The sequence below is a fragment of the Borostomias antarcticus genome, assembly GCF_949987555.1.
Source record: "Borostomias antarcticus genome assembly, chromosome: 13".
In the NCBI taxonomy this organism is placed as follows: domain Eukaryota; kingdom Metazoa; phylum Chordata; class Actinopteri; order Stomiiformes; family Stomiidae; genus Borostomias; species Borostomias antarcticus.
In genome coordinates, this window is record NC_140246.1 from 13,223,090 (window position 1) to 13,236,865 (window position 13,776).

Genomic DNA, 13,776 nt, shown 5'->3' on the forward strand with positions numbered 1-13,776 from the left:
CCATTTCGGTTTGTTGCATTGTGGTATGAGAAGTGTGCATCCTCTGGTCCGAGCCTTGTGTTGAAATCTCCCAGAATTGAAAGGAAGCTATGTGCTGGAACAGCAGAGATTGCTACTCTAAGGTCCTTGTAGAACCTCTCCACTTCCTCGACTGGAGCTACGTTGATGGATGAGTACACAGCCATGATGGTCGTGATCAAGTTGCCATCGAACTCTGCTATAAGGATCCTTTCGGTGTGCTTTTGAATCAGAAGGAAAGCCTTACGAGCCCGGGAACTCAGCATTAGTCCCACACCACCTGTCGCTGCCTGGGCCTCATTGCACCATGCAGTCGAGGTGATGAACGAGCTCCTTCCCACTCTGCTGTACATGATTGGGTCTGAGTTCCTGTGTACTCTCCGGTGCTCCTGGACATCCAGAATATCCACTCCACAGTCCTCGGCACAGTGTGCAAGTTCCGCCAACCTTGCATCCTCCCTCACTGTGCAAGCGTTGAAGGTTCCCATTGTGAGTGCTTTGGACCATGGGCTGTCATCAGACTGGACCCTTCCTTTCAGGCTCAAGGTCCCTTCTTCAGGGTTTGGGGTCCAGTCGTCATACCCTCCCCCCCCCCAGAGGGGGACCAGCACCATAGTTCACCAGGAAGCTCCTGCGGACTCTTGCCGCTGGAAGTATAGGATTTGGAATGTTGTGTATGTCCATAATGTTCAGGGGGGGTTAACTGTAAGACTCCACGGGGGGTCTTACCAGACTTAGTTGTACAGACTACGGGTTCGCAAACCTCATAGCCCTGGGTTTTGTTCAGAGGGACCTACTAGATTGGTTGCCTACCATGGCTGGGCCCCATCTGCCCTTGCTATTTGCCCATAGCTGGAACAGTGGTTGAAAAGATGCCAGGGGCCGGTGGGGCCCACGCCGGTGGGCCTTTGCGCCTTCCCTCTGGGGCCCACTGCTGCTCTGAGATCCCCTACAGTTTAGCCTGGGACCGCAGGGTACCCAGTTACCGTGTGTGGCTACAAGGAGGCACTGTAGGAGTCTTGGCGGTAGAGAGGCTGTGTACCAGCAGGAGGAGACTTACGCACTCGGCTCCTCTTTTCACCCCACAAAGAGGGCTAGCTGGCAGCAGAAGCTGAAAGCAGAAAGTAGCAAGCAGAAGGCAAGGCAAGTTTATTTGTACTGCACATTTCAGCAACAAGGCAATTCAAAGTGCTTTACATGAGACATTAAAAGCATCAAGACAAAGTGCAAGAAACATAAAAGGTCATATAAAAGGAAATGCAGGAAAAATAAAATACAGGAATAAAAGTTACAGTGCAGTGTATGAATGGAAACTATTTGATTTAATAAAAAGCAGCGGCAAAAAGAAAAGCATTTTGTCTTGATTTAAAAGAACTGAGAGTTGTAGCAGACCTGCAGTTTTCTGGAAGTTTGTTCCAGATATGTGGAGCATAAAAACTGAACGCTGCTTCTCCATGTTTTGTTTTAACTCTGGGGACAAAAAGCAGGCCTGAGAGGTCTGGATGGTTCATAACATAGCAGCAGATCAGAAATATATTTTGGCCCTAAACCTTTCAGTGCTTTATAAACCAACAGCAGTATTTTAAAGTCAATTCTTTGACAGACAGGAAGCCAGTGTAAAGACCTCAGAACTGGAGTGATGTAATCCACTTTCTTAGTCTTAGTGAGGGCTCGAGCAGCAGCATTCTGAATCAGCTGCAGCTGTCTGATCGATTTTTTAGAGAGACCTGTAAACACACCGTTACAGTAGTCGAGTCTACTGAAGATAAATGCGTGGACATGTTTTTCCAGATCCTGCTGAGACATAAATCCTTTAATCCTCAGGTGATAGTAGGCTGACTTTGTAATGGTCTTAATGTGACTGTTGAAATTCAAGTCTGAGTCCATGACTACACAAAGATTTCTGGGTGAGTTTTTAGCATTACTGATTGGAGCTGAGTGCTGACTTTTAATCGTTCTTCTTTGGCTCCAAAGACAATTACTTGTCAATTACTTACTTGAAAGTTCTGGCACATCCAATCGCTGATTTGTTCAGTACACTAACTCGGCACTTGTATGGGATTATAGTCCCCTGGTGATATGGGGATAGATATGTGTGTGTCGTCTGTGTAGCTTTGGTAACATATTTTGTTACTGTATTTTCCATGATTTGAGCTAGTGGGAACATGTAAATGTTGAACAGAAGAGACACCAGAATGGAGCCTTGGGGAACTCCACAGGTAATTTTTGTCCTCTCAGATTTGTAATTGCCTATAGACACAAAATAGTCCCTGTCCTTCAAATAGGATTCAAACCAGTCTAGCATTGTGCCAGAAAATGTGTCGAATGCAGCGCTGAGATCCAGTAATACTAAGACTTAAGTTCTGCCATTGTCTTTGTTTAAATTGATGTAATTGAAGACCTTAACAAGAGCAGTCTCGGTGCTGTGGTGTGGTCGAAATTCTGAAGGAGCATGCAACATGCACGAACTACAAGCACTACAACTCCAGTATTACTGCACTAACACATCACACACACAATGTGCCCAAACATACACACATCAGTTTATTTGATGAGATTTTCAGGTTTTCCTGATTTTATGTATGAAAATACTTTTTTACCTTGACACAAGAGAGACCAGATCATAGAGCATAGTCCAATTAGAGACAAAGCAAACAGGCACATGTGATTCAAACCCTGCATGTCAACGTCATGAAAGCTTTCAGAATTGTACATTTAATTCTAATACCAATTTTTGCCAATTGTCTACTCAGCGAAAGAAAACGGTCTGTGAAACATTGATACATTACTTATTGCTAGCTTTGATCTCTCTCGTTCTCTCCCTCTCTCTCCCTCTCCCTCTCACCATTAGGCTCTCAGTCTTCAAAATAAACCACATTAATGCACCGTGATTTGATTTCCCTCGGTTGCATTGAAACAGTGAGCGAGGTATTGGCACGTCAGCAAAAGCGACTGGAATACTCAGAGAGGTAATGGATAGAAGAAATCCATGGAGCCCATGGGGGTAACTGTTAGGATTAGACCAGGGAGAACAGAGCAGTGCGGATGCAACGGCTTGTCAGAGCTGATACTGATTTCTCATGTATAAGGAGCCTGGATCAGAGACCAGACAGAGAAACCCTGATTGATCAACCTACATTATGGGGATTTAGAGAAGTGGAGTGTGTGAGTGTGTGAGAGTGTCTCTCTCTCTCTCTCTCTCTCTCTCTCTCTCTCTCCCTCTATCTATATACTGTATATATATATATAGATAGATAGAGGGAGAGAGAGTGTGTGTGTGTGTGTGTGTGTGTGTGTGTGTGTGTGTGTGTGTGCGCGCGAGTGCGCGAGTGCGCGTCGTAATTGGAAGCTATGAAGCCTTTTAGCTTAAAGCTGATGTCTCTAGTACAGATGAGTGTTTTACTATTATTTTACTGGAATATGCATGCCCGTGTGTGTGTTTGTGTGTGAGTGTGTGTGAGTGTGTGTGTGTCTGTGTGTGTGTCCTGGCAACAGAATACAGTTTTCCCTTTAAAAAGCCCTATAATAGTGGCTCAATTACAGCACCGCTACAAATATGATTTGACCTTGAGTGAACATTCAAACAACAAATTGACTTTGTTCAAACAACCACACCCTGTCAACCCTAATCCTTGTTAAGAATGGCCTTAAAATACGAGCATAGCCTCATGTCAGTGCATGGCTAATGAATGTGTCCTCTGGTTCTGACTAGGAAGGCTCCTACTACTACTACTACTTCAGGAATGACTCTTGTTTGCTGTAGAGACAGCTGGTATAATGTAATCTCTAGCAACTGTGCTGAATCAGAGCCTTGGTCCATAGTCTACATACTTCCCCCTGGGAAACACAGACTCCTAACATGGTTCCAGGCTGGCTTTGGGAGACAGACAGACAGACAGACAGACAGACAGACAGACAGACAGACAGACAGACAGACAGACAGACAGACAGACAGACAGACAGAGAGAGAGAAGGAGAGACAGAGAGAGAGAAAGAGAGAGATAGAGAGAGAGAGAGAGAGAGAGAAAGAGAGAGAGAAAGAGAGAGAGACAGAGAGAGAGAGACAGAGAGAGAGAGACAGAGAGCGGGAAAGAGAGACAGAGAGACTCTCCGAGATATGCAGACGGACATGGGCAGGGGAGAGAGAGTGTGACAAATACAACACAGAGAAATTAAAACTAGCCAACGTCACATTCTCACCCCCTCATCCGCTCCCAATTCCCGCAAGGCAGCTATGTTCTTCCAGGAAGCAGAGGCCTTCAAAGACTCAAAAAAGTTTTAAACACGTCCTAGGAAAGTCAGACTTTGTTAATTTATTCAGTGTCTGCAACATTGCTATAATGTCTGTTTAACCGTTAACACCTTCTCCATGCCTCACTGCTCGATAACAGTCATTAATTATGAATAACTGAGGTCTTGTTCCACCCTGTCAAATTGAAAAGCATTATGACTAACAATAAGCTTCAGAGAAACAGACTGTGTCAGGGGGACATGAGAGGAACAGTGTCTTCAATCCCAAAACAGATAATATATCAAGAGAGAGAAAAAGAATAAAAAGACCAAAATGTGTTCCCAATACCAAGTGAACAAATGTTAATGATTTCAACGATACATCGTCAAAACGAATGGTGCTTTATGTGCAATGCTGAGCTATGCGTCCTCATTTCCGACGCCGACAGCATAATTTGTCTTTTATCTGAGAAATGCACAAGAAATGTGATGGCATCGGTGCATATTTATGAACACATTTATTTGGGCCTACAACTAGATTTCTCTTGCCTCGGGAAAGGGTATCAATCCAAACCGGAATACATTGCTTTGTGTTGTCGCTGTTTTGTTGTTGTCTACTCATAAATGAATAATTGCTATTATCCATGTAAACAAGTGTTACTCGTGTTACATGGCTATTGGCTAATCGGTCCCTAGCGTGGCCCCTGCATTTTCCCAGCCTATTTAAACCCTTGCTTTGGTGTCATGGTCATTAAAGAGAACACAATTAGAATTGTCATTCATAGGAGGAATTAATTTAGCCCTCCCTGCTCTCCCCAACCACTAGTGCCCACTACTAGAGACACGTACAGATGAGTTTTGTCAGTGTGTAGGACTTCCCCTCTCTCTCTCTGTCTCTCTCTCTCTCTCTCTCTCTCTTTCTCTGACCATAATTCGCCTTCTCCATTTATCTTTACCCATCTGCTCTATCTCTCCCTTGGAGACAACATGGTCACCGTGCCCTTGGGAAAGGTACTTAAACAACCTTACAGGTCTGCCTGTTCCATCTAGTGGATGGAGTGGTGTCCAGAAATGTTGGGGAGAGAGAGACAGAGAGAGAGAGAGGAGGGGGGGGGGGGTCAGAAGAATAGAGAAAGAGATTGAAAGGCTGAAGAGAGGAGGTTGCTCTCGGAGGACACGGACACAGCTCGGGCTCTGGGTAAATCCCTCTCTCTTTCTCCCTCTATCCCTCTCTCTCTCTCTCTCTCTCTCTCTCTCTCCATCTCTCTCAGCAGCTTGTCCATCTGTGTCCAGGGAGAGGAGAGTGCGCTGCTTTTTCTTAAGCCTGGTTTCTTGACAGGGAGAGTAATGGAGTGAACTGTTCCCCTGAATTACAGCCCTAGCCTCTGCTGGGCTCGGGGAGAGAGTGGGAGGGAGAGATTGAGAGAGGAGCAGGGAGAGGAGATGGATAGAATGAGAGAAGAGGACGATGTGAGAGAGAAAAGGCGTTGGAGTGAAAGGGAGGAGAGAAGAGGGTGGTGTGCATTGAAGGAAGGAGGGAGGACACACACTCGCACACACACACACACAAAAAAAACTTTTCCATCTCTCCCTGTCCACCGTCTCCTTTCCACATACTATTTAACCGTCACCTCCTGCAACAACGTGCCCCGCTCCACACATTCCATCCTGGCAGCCATCTGCTTCCTCTCCTCCATCTCCGTGAGTGTCTGGCCATCTTCCAGCCCGTTGGCCGCGTTCAGCACACGTCTGAACTCTCCGAGTGCCTCGTTGCATACCTTGCAGAACCCCAAAGTTACCACTAGGGGGCAGAGGAGCCATTAAGGCCCAGTGGTCAGGTCAACAAGGGGTGGGGTTGATTGAGATGCCATGGCTGGTTGTCCCTGCATGGTGCCGATGTGCCCTACCAATGAACTCCCTATGGGGAACATGGAAGCCCAGTTTGGTCTGCGCCAGTCTCAAGTGAAAGGATGAATATAAGGACACACTGCTGGATATGTTGTTTGCTAAACCGCTTGACTTGATTCATCGATGTGAATGTTTTATAATATAGCCACTGCATATATAATGTCAAGAACAAGGACTAGAATTCTCTAGAACCCATCAACTCATCACTTATTTTTTCCTCCCTCCACCAGGAACCAGACGGTGCTTCACCAGTTCTGCTGCCCAGCCCCAGAGGTTCCCGAGGGCGAGACCTCCACCGCCTGTGTCCCCAGGTAAGATGGTTACCATCCTGCCACAGCCTGTCTTCTCTTTCTTTCTTTCTTTCTTTCTTTCTTTCTTTCTTTCTTTCTTTCTTTCTTTCTTTCTTTCTTTCTTTCTTTCTTTCTTTCTTTCTTTCTTTCTTTCTTTCTTTCTTTAAATTTTTTTTAGTAGTCACCATGCGTCATCTAGCCGTTACCGGCGGTGCCATTGTAGAGGCAACACAACTGCCCCAGTTTCCCATCTTGAAGTGGTTGTAAGTACCTGTGGGGGTTTCCCACCAAAATTGGCCAATAGAGAGCACCCTTGATTTCCTCTTTGTGACGTCATTGAGGCAGTGTGCTTATGTTCTCCTTTAGACTCTTTAAATAGTCCACCCGTAAACAGAAAGGGAGTGGCTTTCTGCTATAAATGTAGTTCGGCACATTATATTGGGCTTTGAATGTTGATCTGAGGACAACATTCAGTTCCTGAGTCAATGGTCAGTGATTTTCCATTCACGGAGTGTGGCTGTGTTTGAGTATCAAGATGAATCCATCGTTGGTTTCCTGGACAGTGATTAACTCTCCTATGAAAAATAAATAAAGGTAAAAACAAGAGAGAGGTTTAGAGCTGAAAACAGGATTTTGATGATGATAATATATTATCTTTTCATATTTCAGCTGAGCGCACTGCTGATAGGGAGGAAGCAAACACAATCTGGTGTTGCAATGCAGTGGAATAATCTTTAGACTCAAGTACACTTTTTGCAGCAGAAACAAGTTTGACATGCTAAAACAGTTTTATTTTAATTTTCACAGACACTGAGGTGATACAACATCGGTTTATAAACAGAATGTTGGGTAAAAGTTGGGCAAAACATAACTTCCATTGGTTTCCTTGTTACAATAACTAGAATTAGAATTTCTTGGTATCTGGCACAGAGGTCAAACCAGGTGCCACGTTTTCAATTCTAGCCCTCGCTCAGCAGGAAAACAGATTTCTCAGTTTCTATCCATCGGAATAAACAGCTGCATTCGAGTTTGAGCGGTCATTATTTCTCCCATCAAATAAAGGAGAAGAGACAATGCTTTGTGTGGCAACTCAACACAACCCTGTGTTTAATCCGAATCCACTACACCTCCTCGCAGCCACTTAGAAATAAAAGGGTTTGTGGGGTGGAAAAATGCAGATGAGCAAACTTGTATTGATGCTGGATTCTGGCCACCTGCGGTGGCGGATAATACGCAGCTGGACAAAAGATGGATCCTGGCAAAGTGTTGAGCTAAATCACACTTTAAACACTTCAGAGGGCCTGGGTTATTGAATTAGTCACACGGCGAGGGAGGTAAGGAGACCAACAGAAAAAGCAGGGAGAGAGAAAGATTACACCGCTCACTCTAACAACCATCTTTACTTCGAGGAAACAAACCAGTGAGAGACATTTCTCGGATCAAAACACCTCAAAGCTCAAGCCATTTCCAGCATCTCTAGACCAACTGGTGTGCACTGCTATGGAAATCAGAAGCAGCCGTTAAGATGAAAGCAGGTGACTTGCACAAGGAAATTGGAAGGGAAAAAGACAAAACAGTTGCCTGAAAGACATGGCTTCTCAGAGTGACGTCACCAGGATTGTTTTATACTTAAGGACCATTAGGCAAGGGATAAAGACAACACACTCTCAAAGCCCACCGTTCACCAAAACAAGCCCACTTCAAATGGAACTCTCTGGAAGGCAGTTTGTGGATTGCCAGTTTCTCTTTTCTTTCTTTCTTTCTTTCTTTCTTTCTTTCTTTCTTTCTTTCTTTCTTTCTTTCTTTCTTTCTTGCTTTCTTTCTTGCTTTCTTTCTTGCTCTCTCTCTGCCCTTCTCGCTCTGTCACAAATGGTGTTGTATACTGTTGTTCAGTGTTTTTGTCAGTGAATCGTGGGATCATCTGTTTACACATCTCACGGCATGACATCACACTCGCACCCATGCACATCCATTCTCATCCACCCCACTTTCACTAAGTCAGACCTGTCTGCCCCACTATGCTCACGTTACATTCAAACCTTAAGACAACTATTATTATATAATAACAGTGTTTGAATGCATACTTACACTGCCATAACCACTCACATGTCATTGAGAGGTTCATGGTCTGCTGCTACAGTGGTGGGTTAGTGATATGTTGACATCTGCGCACATGTTCAAGTGTAAGACGGTTCTTACCATGTTATTGCATGCTTTCGGCTTAGTAGTGAGAAAAGCGTAGCTCCTGTCTTTGTGTGTGTGTGGGTGTGTGTGGGTATGTGTGTGCGTGTGTCATTTTGTGTTTGTATGTTGTCCAGGCTGTCACACACATGACACAGGTGCTACAACAAGCCCACCATTACCATATCACTAAGGTGCTGAGGACACAAGGCTCACGGATAAACAATGAAAATGTCTCATTGATGAATAAGCCAAGAGTCACGCCATGGCACTTCTTGGCACCCCTCTGCTACTTTGCCGTGAGGACAAGCCTTTGCTCTTCTTGTTAAAGGTGTATTTCTCGATACTGTCTGCAATAACAGCGAGAGGATCCTGTCATTTGTGGTTGAAGCACAACTACCTGCCAGACACACCAAAACAGAGGCCCTGTTAAAAGAACGTCTCATAACCTTTCCTTGCATACCGGCACTCTGTCTCATCACTTGGAGTTAATGAAGCTTCACATTTCGCGCGTACACACACACACACACACACACACATTTACATCCGTTGATATTTCCCTTTCCCTGTTGTGTGTCAGACTCTGAACCAGATTTGTCGACTCAGTAAGAATTGTTCACTCTCAACGGTAGCACGTCATTGCGGAAAAGGGCAACTGCGCCAGATTCGGACAGCTTTAGTCTATCATTTAGTCGTAGAGAACTCTATCCTTTGGTCTCCTTTGTTGCCACTTCGTTGCCTCAGAGAGGCATCCACGTCAATTAGAGTTTTGAGTTCGAGTTTGAGTTGAGAATGGTGTCCGATTGGTCCTTTTCTAATGAGAGGGAAGCGATGGATGTCCAGGTGCTGCTGCTGTTGAACCCACGCGTGAGCTGGGGCTGAAGAGGAAGTGAAGATCTCGCTGCCGTACGCCTCGTGCATAACAAGGACCCGACGGAGCCGTTCCCTCAACCCAGACTGCTCCAGAAGTGCACTCATCTTGACAGTCCTGTCACTTGTCCGGCTACAAGTGCGCACTAGGGAGAGGATAAGGGGGGAGGGGGGGCGGGGGGGTGAATCAAGGAGGGAATTGATGTTCGCGGCCACACAGCAAATTGACTATCTGGACGGCGATGTGGGTTAGGGGTGGGGCAAGGCGGGGCGGGGGGTGGCAAATGTGTCAATCAAGGCCTCACTAAGCTCAATTAGCATCATGGGCTGACGGGAGGTCTGATATATCACGCTAAAGGCCCTTGCAGATAGCTCTTTCCCACCGCTCTCCAGAGAGACTCTCTCCGTTCCCTCCTTTCTACAACAGACAAAGAGCTGCAGTGGTCCTGAGAAACGAGAAGAAAAAAAAACAACAGGAAAGAAGGAACTGTAAATGTAACGTTCGTCCACCACTGTTCATATGGGGACGTGACTCTGCGTAACACAGAGGAAAACAACAAAGGAATTCACTCAGGAAGTCTTGAGGACAAACAGCAGCTGGGGTCTTTCTAGAAAAAATCTTCTGACAAATAGAGGGTAAAAGAAAAGGAATTTGTGTATGTGTGTGTGTTTGTGTGTGTGTGCGCGTGCGTGTGTGTGTGCGTGTGTGCGTGTGTATGTGTGTGTGTGTTTGTCAGCTGTGATAACCTCTACCACGCTGCGGGGTGACTGCACCACTCCGGTGTGCCATGATCCCAAGGACCCCTCGGATATTTGCTGATATCTCAGACGCCGGCGGCCTCTGCAGACGCTCACATTCAATTGGGAACTGGGCTGTAAGCAGAGGCTGTCGCTGCGCCTGCATTCCAGAAGATGAATTCATCTCCCGCATTAACGTAGAGACTGCAGCTCTCACAGGAAGCCTTGAAGTGCCATTCAGAACCACACAACTAAAAGTCAAGGTTTTTGCTGCTTATTACAATACCGACACGCAGGATCTACAATACAAAGACTTGCCTTTGGCGAAGTTAGTCTCAGGTGAATGCCTGTGTGCCTACACACTTACTTGGTAGAGTGAATAGTTGGACAGTGCTTAAAAAATAATGTCAACACACATTCTATTGACCACCTTATTCAGCTCAGCCCACCTGGCCAGTCAGCTCACCTGGCCAATGACAGTGCCAGATGTGGCCTGATGCAACATGCCAGGCTGGCAGGTGAGTTCAAAGGCAGGCCTCGTTCCAGAGATCTGCTTCACGTCGCAGCATTACCGCGGCCCGCTGCCGACGCGTTTCAATTAGCACCGTTTCCTCCCGGTGTTTCCCTCCAAAAAGCTGAGCGAGCGCCTTTAATCAGATGTAAAATGCTAATTAGGTCGCGCAGTCTGCCATAATGACCCGCCTCGTCAGAGGGAAAATGAATCACCTTGATCATGGGATCATTCGCCTTCTTCTTCTTCTTCTTTTTTTCATTTTAACGAATTGCAGTTAACACATTCTAATCAGCAATTAAGGACCTTAAGGAAGTTATGGATGGGAATGAGGAGGAGGAATCTTCATATTCAAAATGATAACTAGCGTACAGTACATAGACTACTCTAATTCTATCACAAAGCATATCTTATCTCGCTCTTTCTTCTCTCTCTTGCTATTCTCTATCCTACCAGATCTTGTAGACTGTCTTCCTCTCTCTCTCTCTCTCTCTCTCTCTCTCTCTCTCTCTCTCTCATTTGCCTCCCCTTCCATCTCCCTCCTTGCGTCTGTGTTTAACCGAGTGTGTTGTTGTGCAGATGGGTGCAGAGACCTCTCAGGGCTCATGTCATGTCGATTACTGTGTTCCGTGAGCGGTTCAGTCTGAGGTGAAGCCGGACCCACATCGGGTCCGACAACATCGCTGAACACCCATCATCGGTCCGCCGCCCATCCTGCTGGGCTAATCACCGGAACCGATTCTGGGTCCATCCATCAGTCCGCCCACCATCGTCACTCCTCGCTGGCCCTTCGCTCGCTCCGGTCCCCTTTGTTGCTATGTTTATCTCTCTCTCCTCAGACGCGTTCCTCCTCTCCCAGTTAATCACCACTTGTTTCTGTCTTTCCCTCCCTCCCTCCCGTTTTCCATCTGATCAAAAGGTTCTGTCGGGAATGCTTAACGATTTTACTATATGCATAGACTATCCCTCTCTCTCTCTCTCTCTCTCTCTCTCTCTCTAGTTCTCTAGTTATCTCTCCTTCCCTCCTCCTCTCCCCTCTCTCTCCCACCCACTCGGTTCATCTCTCCCTCTTTCCGTGTCTGACTGAGTGACTGAGTCCCGAACTCTTCACCTCGTGATCTATTGACGGCGACAGAGCGCTCATGTTAACGTCCTCCTCAACGTACGGCCCGAGCAGAGAGGAGGGGACGGCCTGTCGAAAGAGATGAACGGAAGCCTCTTGCGCCCGGCCAAGCATACGCTTGCGCTGAAACAAACGTCCAAGCAGAAGATTTTAGGGCACAGAGCTGGGAACATCCACCAACTGAACATCCACCAACTGAACATCCACCAGCTGTGTTGGCAACTCCTGTAGTTCTTGTCCTTTGGACTTTCCCTTCCAAAAACATATTGCGCACCGTCTGTAATAAAACGCCATAATGACTCTTGGTGAATATTATTTCGGAAGTCGGAAGCTCTACAGGGACATTTATGAGGCATCAGCGGCACACTTATTTGTGTCTGGCACCTCCGCAGGTGGACAGCTGTCTCGTCTTGGCAAGGTGGTGTTTTTCCCGCTGTTAATTGATGGAACTGATAAAGCCCCTTGCTTGTTATGCGGTACCTTACAGCATATCGGTTGATAGCGTCGCACGCTGTGGGGCTGGCAGACAAGGGGAACCATGATGCATTGGGCCGTGATGGGCTCGCCGGATTGAGGTTGAACGTATTTGCCTGGGGGACATTGTCGAGGGGCGTGTCGGGGGAGGGGGGGGGGCTCTGAAGTGCCGTTTGTCCCGTGTTCTTCAGAAGTGGAAATAGGACGGTGGAAAATGTGTGGGGACACTTTCGCTCGTTCGTTCGACAGACTACAGACCTGAGTCACAGGCACACTTATACAGTAGCCTACCCACACACTCATACACAGGAACACACGCACGCACGCACACACAAATACGCCCGCGCACACACACACGGAAATTAGATTACACATTAATCACAGTTTCACAAATTTCCTGTCACGTCCCCTCTTCAATATCTCTCCATCTTTCTCCGTCTCTCTCTCTCTCTTTCTCTCTCTCTCTCTTTGTCATGCGGTTGGTACGAATCTACTCAGCCTCAGCTGGGAAAAGTGACCTTGTCTGCTCGCCGTGCCGTTGTCATGGGAACAGAGGGCACAGCAGGGAGACGAGCAGGCACCACAGGCGGCGACCAATAAAGTGCCTGTGTGTGTTTGTGTGTGTTTTTGCGTATGTGTGTGTATGCATTTGCGCACTTGCGTGTCTAAGTATTTGTGTCTGTCACTGTAGAAATTGCTGAGCCACTAGCCAGTCACGGTGACATCTGCTTCATATGCCCTCTGTAACAGTTTACCGTTGTCCTTTTGCCACTGGCTTCCACTCAAAACAAGCCACTCCGCAGCCAATCAGAACGGCTCTTGCTGGTTTTTCCCCACGGGGTTCAGCTAATCAGCTCTCTCACCTTTACTCAGACAATTTTCTGGTCCACATTACCCCAGGATTTTAACATTCATGAAATGAAGTCAACAGAGAACACCATGAGTGTTATTGTATAATTAGAGAGCCGCAGTCGTGTCAGTGACTGTCATTATTGTTATGGTTGGAGTTTAGTGATTTAAATTGGCTCGCCGTGTGTGGTGAGATAAATTACTATACATTATGTTATAGACCTGTGATTAAATCCCAACTGAAATGCCCTCACACATTTTGATACTGTAGCTACCCTCACCACTTGTCAACCTATGATGACAGGCCCCAGCTTTGAGTAACATTTAGCTTGACGTTTTGTTTGAAGAATAGTCATACAGCAGCGAGCGCTCTACACTCTTTCTCCTCGCTCCGCTCCCTTCCCATCATTCCTCCTAGCACTTATCTGCGCTGCATATGGCGGGCGAGGGGGTTTTAGACGTGAAGAGAGGATTTGATAAAAGCACATAATTCTGAGTTTTGCCAGCACCCCGTTCTGACGTGTGTGCAGGGGTGGGGGGTTGAGGCAGAGGCACAGGGGGCTGCGAGCTGAGGAGATATTCGG

At 46.6% G+C, this 13,776-nt stretch overlaps 1 protein-coding gene across 1 annotated transcript in view; it reads left to right on the forward strand.

Annotated features, from left to right (window-relative positions):
* LOC311317146 (IQ motif and SEC7 domain-containing protein 3-like) overlaps positions 1 to 13,776 on the forward strand; it is a gene marked incomplete at both ends in the record, with an annotated part of 115,086 nt that overhangs the window by 17,885 nt on the left and 83,425 nt on the right. Inside the window, 1 exon segment of the mRNA XM_084448171.1 lies at positions 6,387 to 6,467. Coding sequence (XP_084304297.1) covers positions 6,387 to 6,467 — 81 coding nt within the window.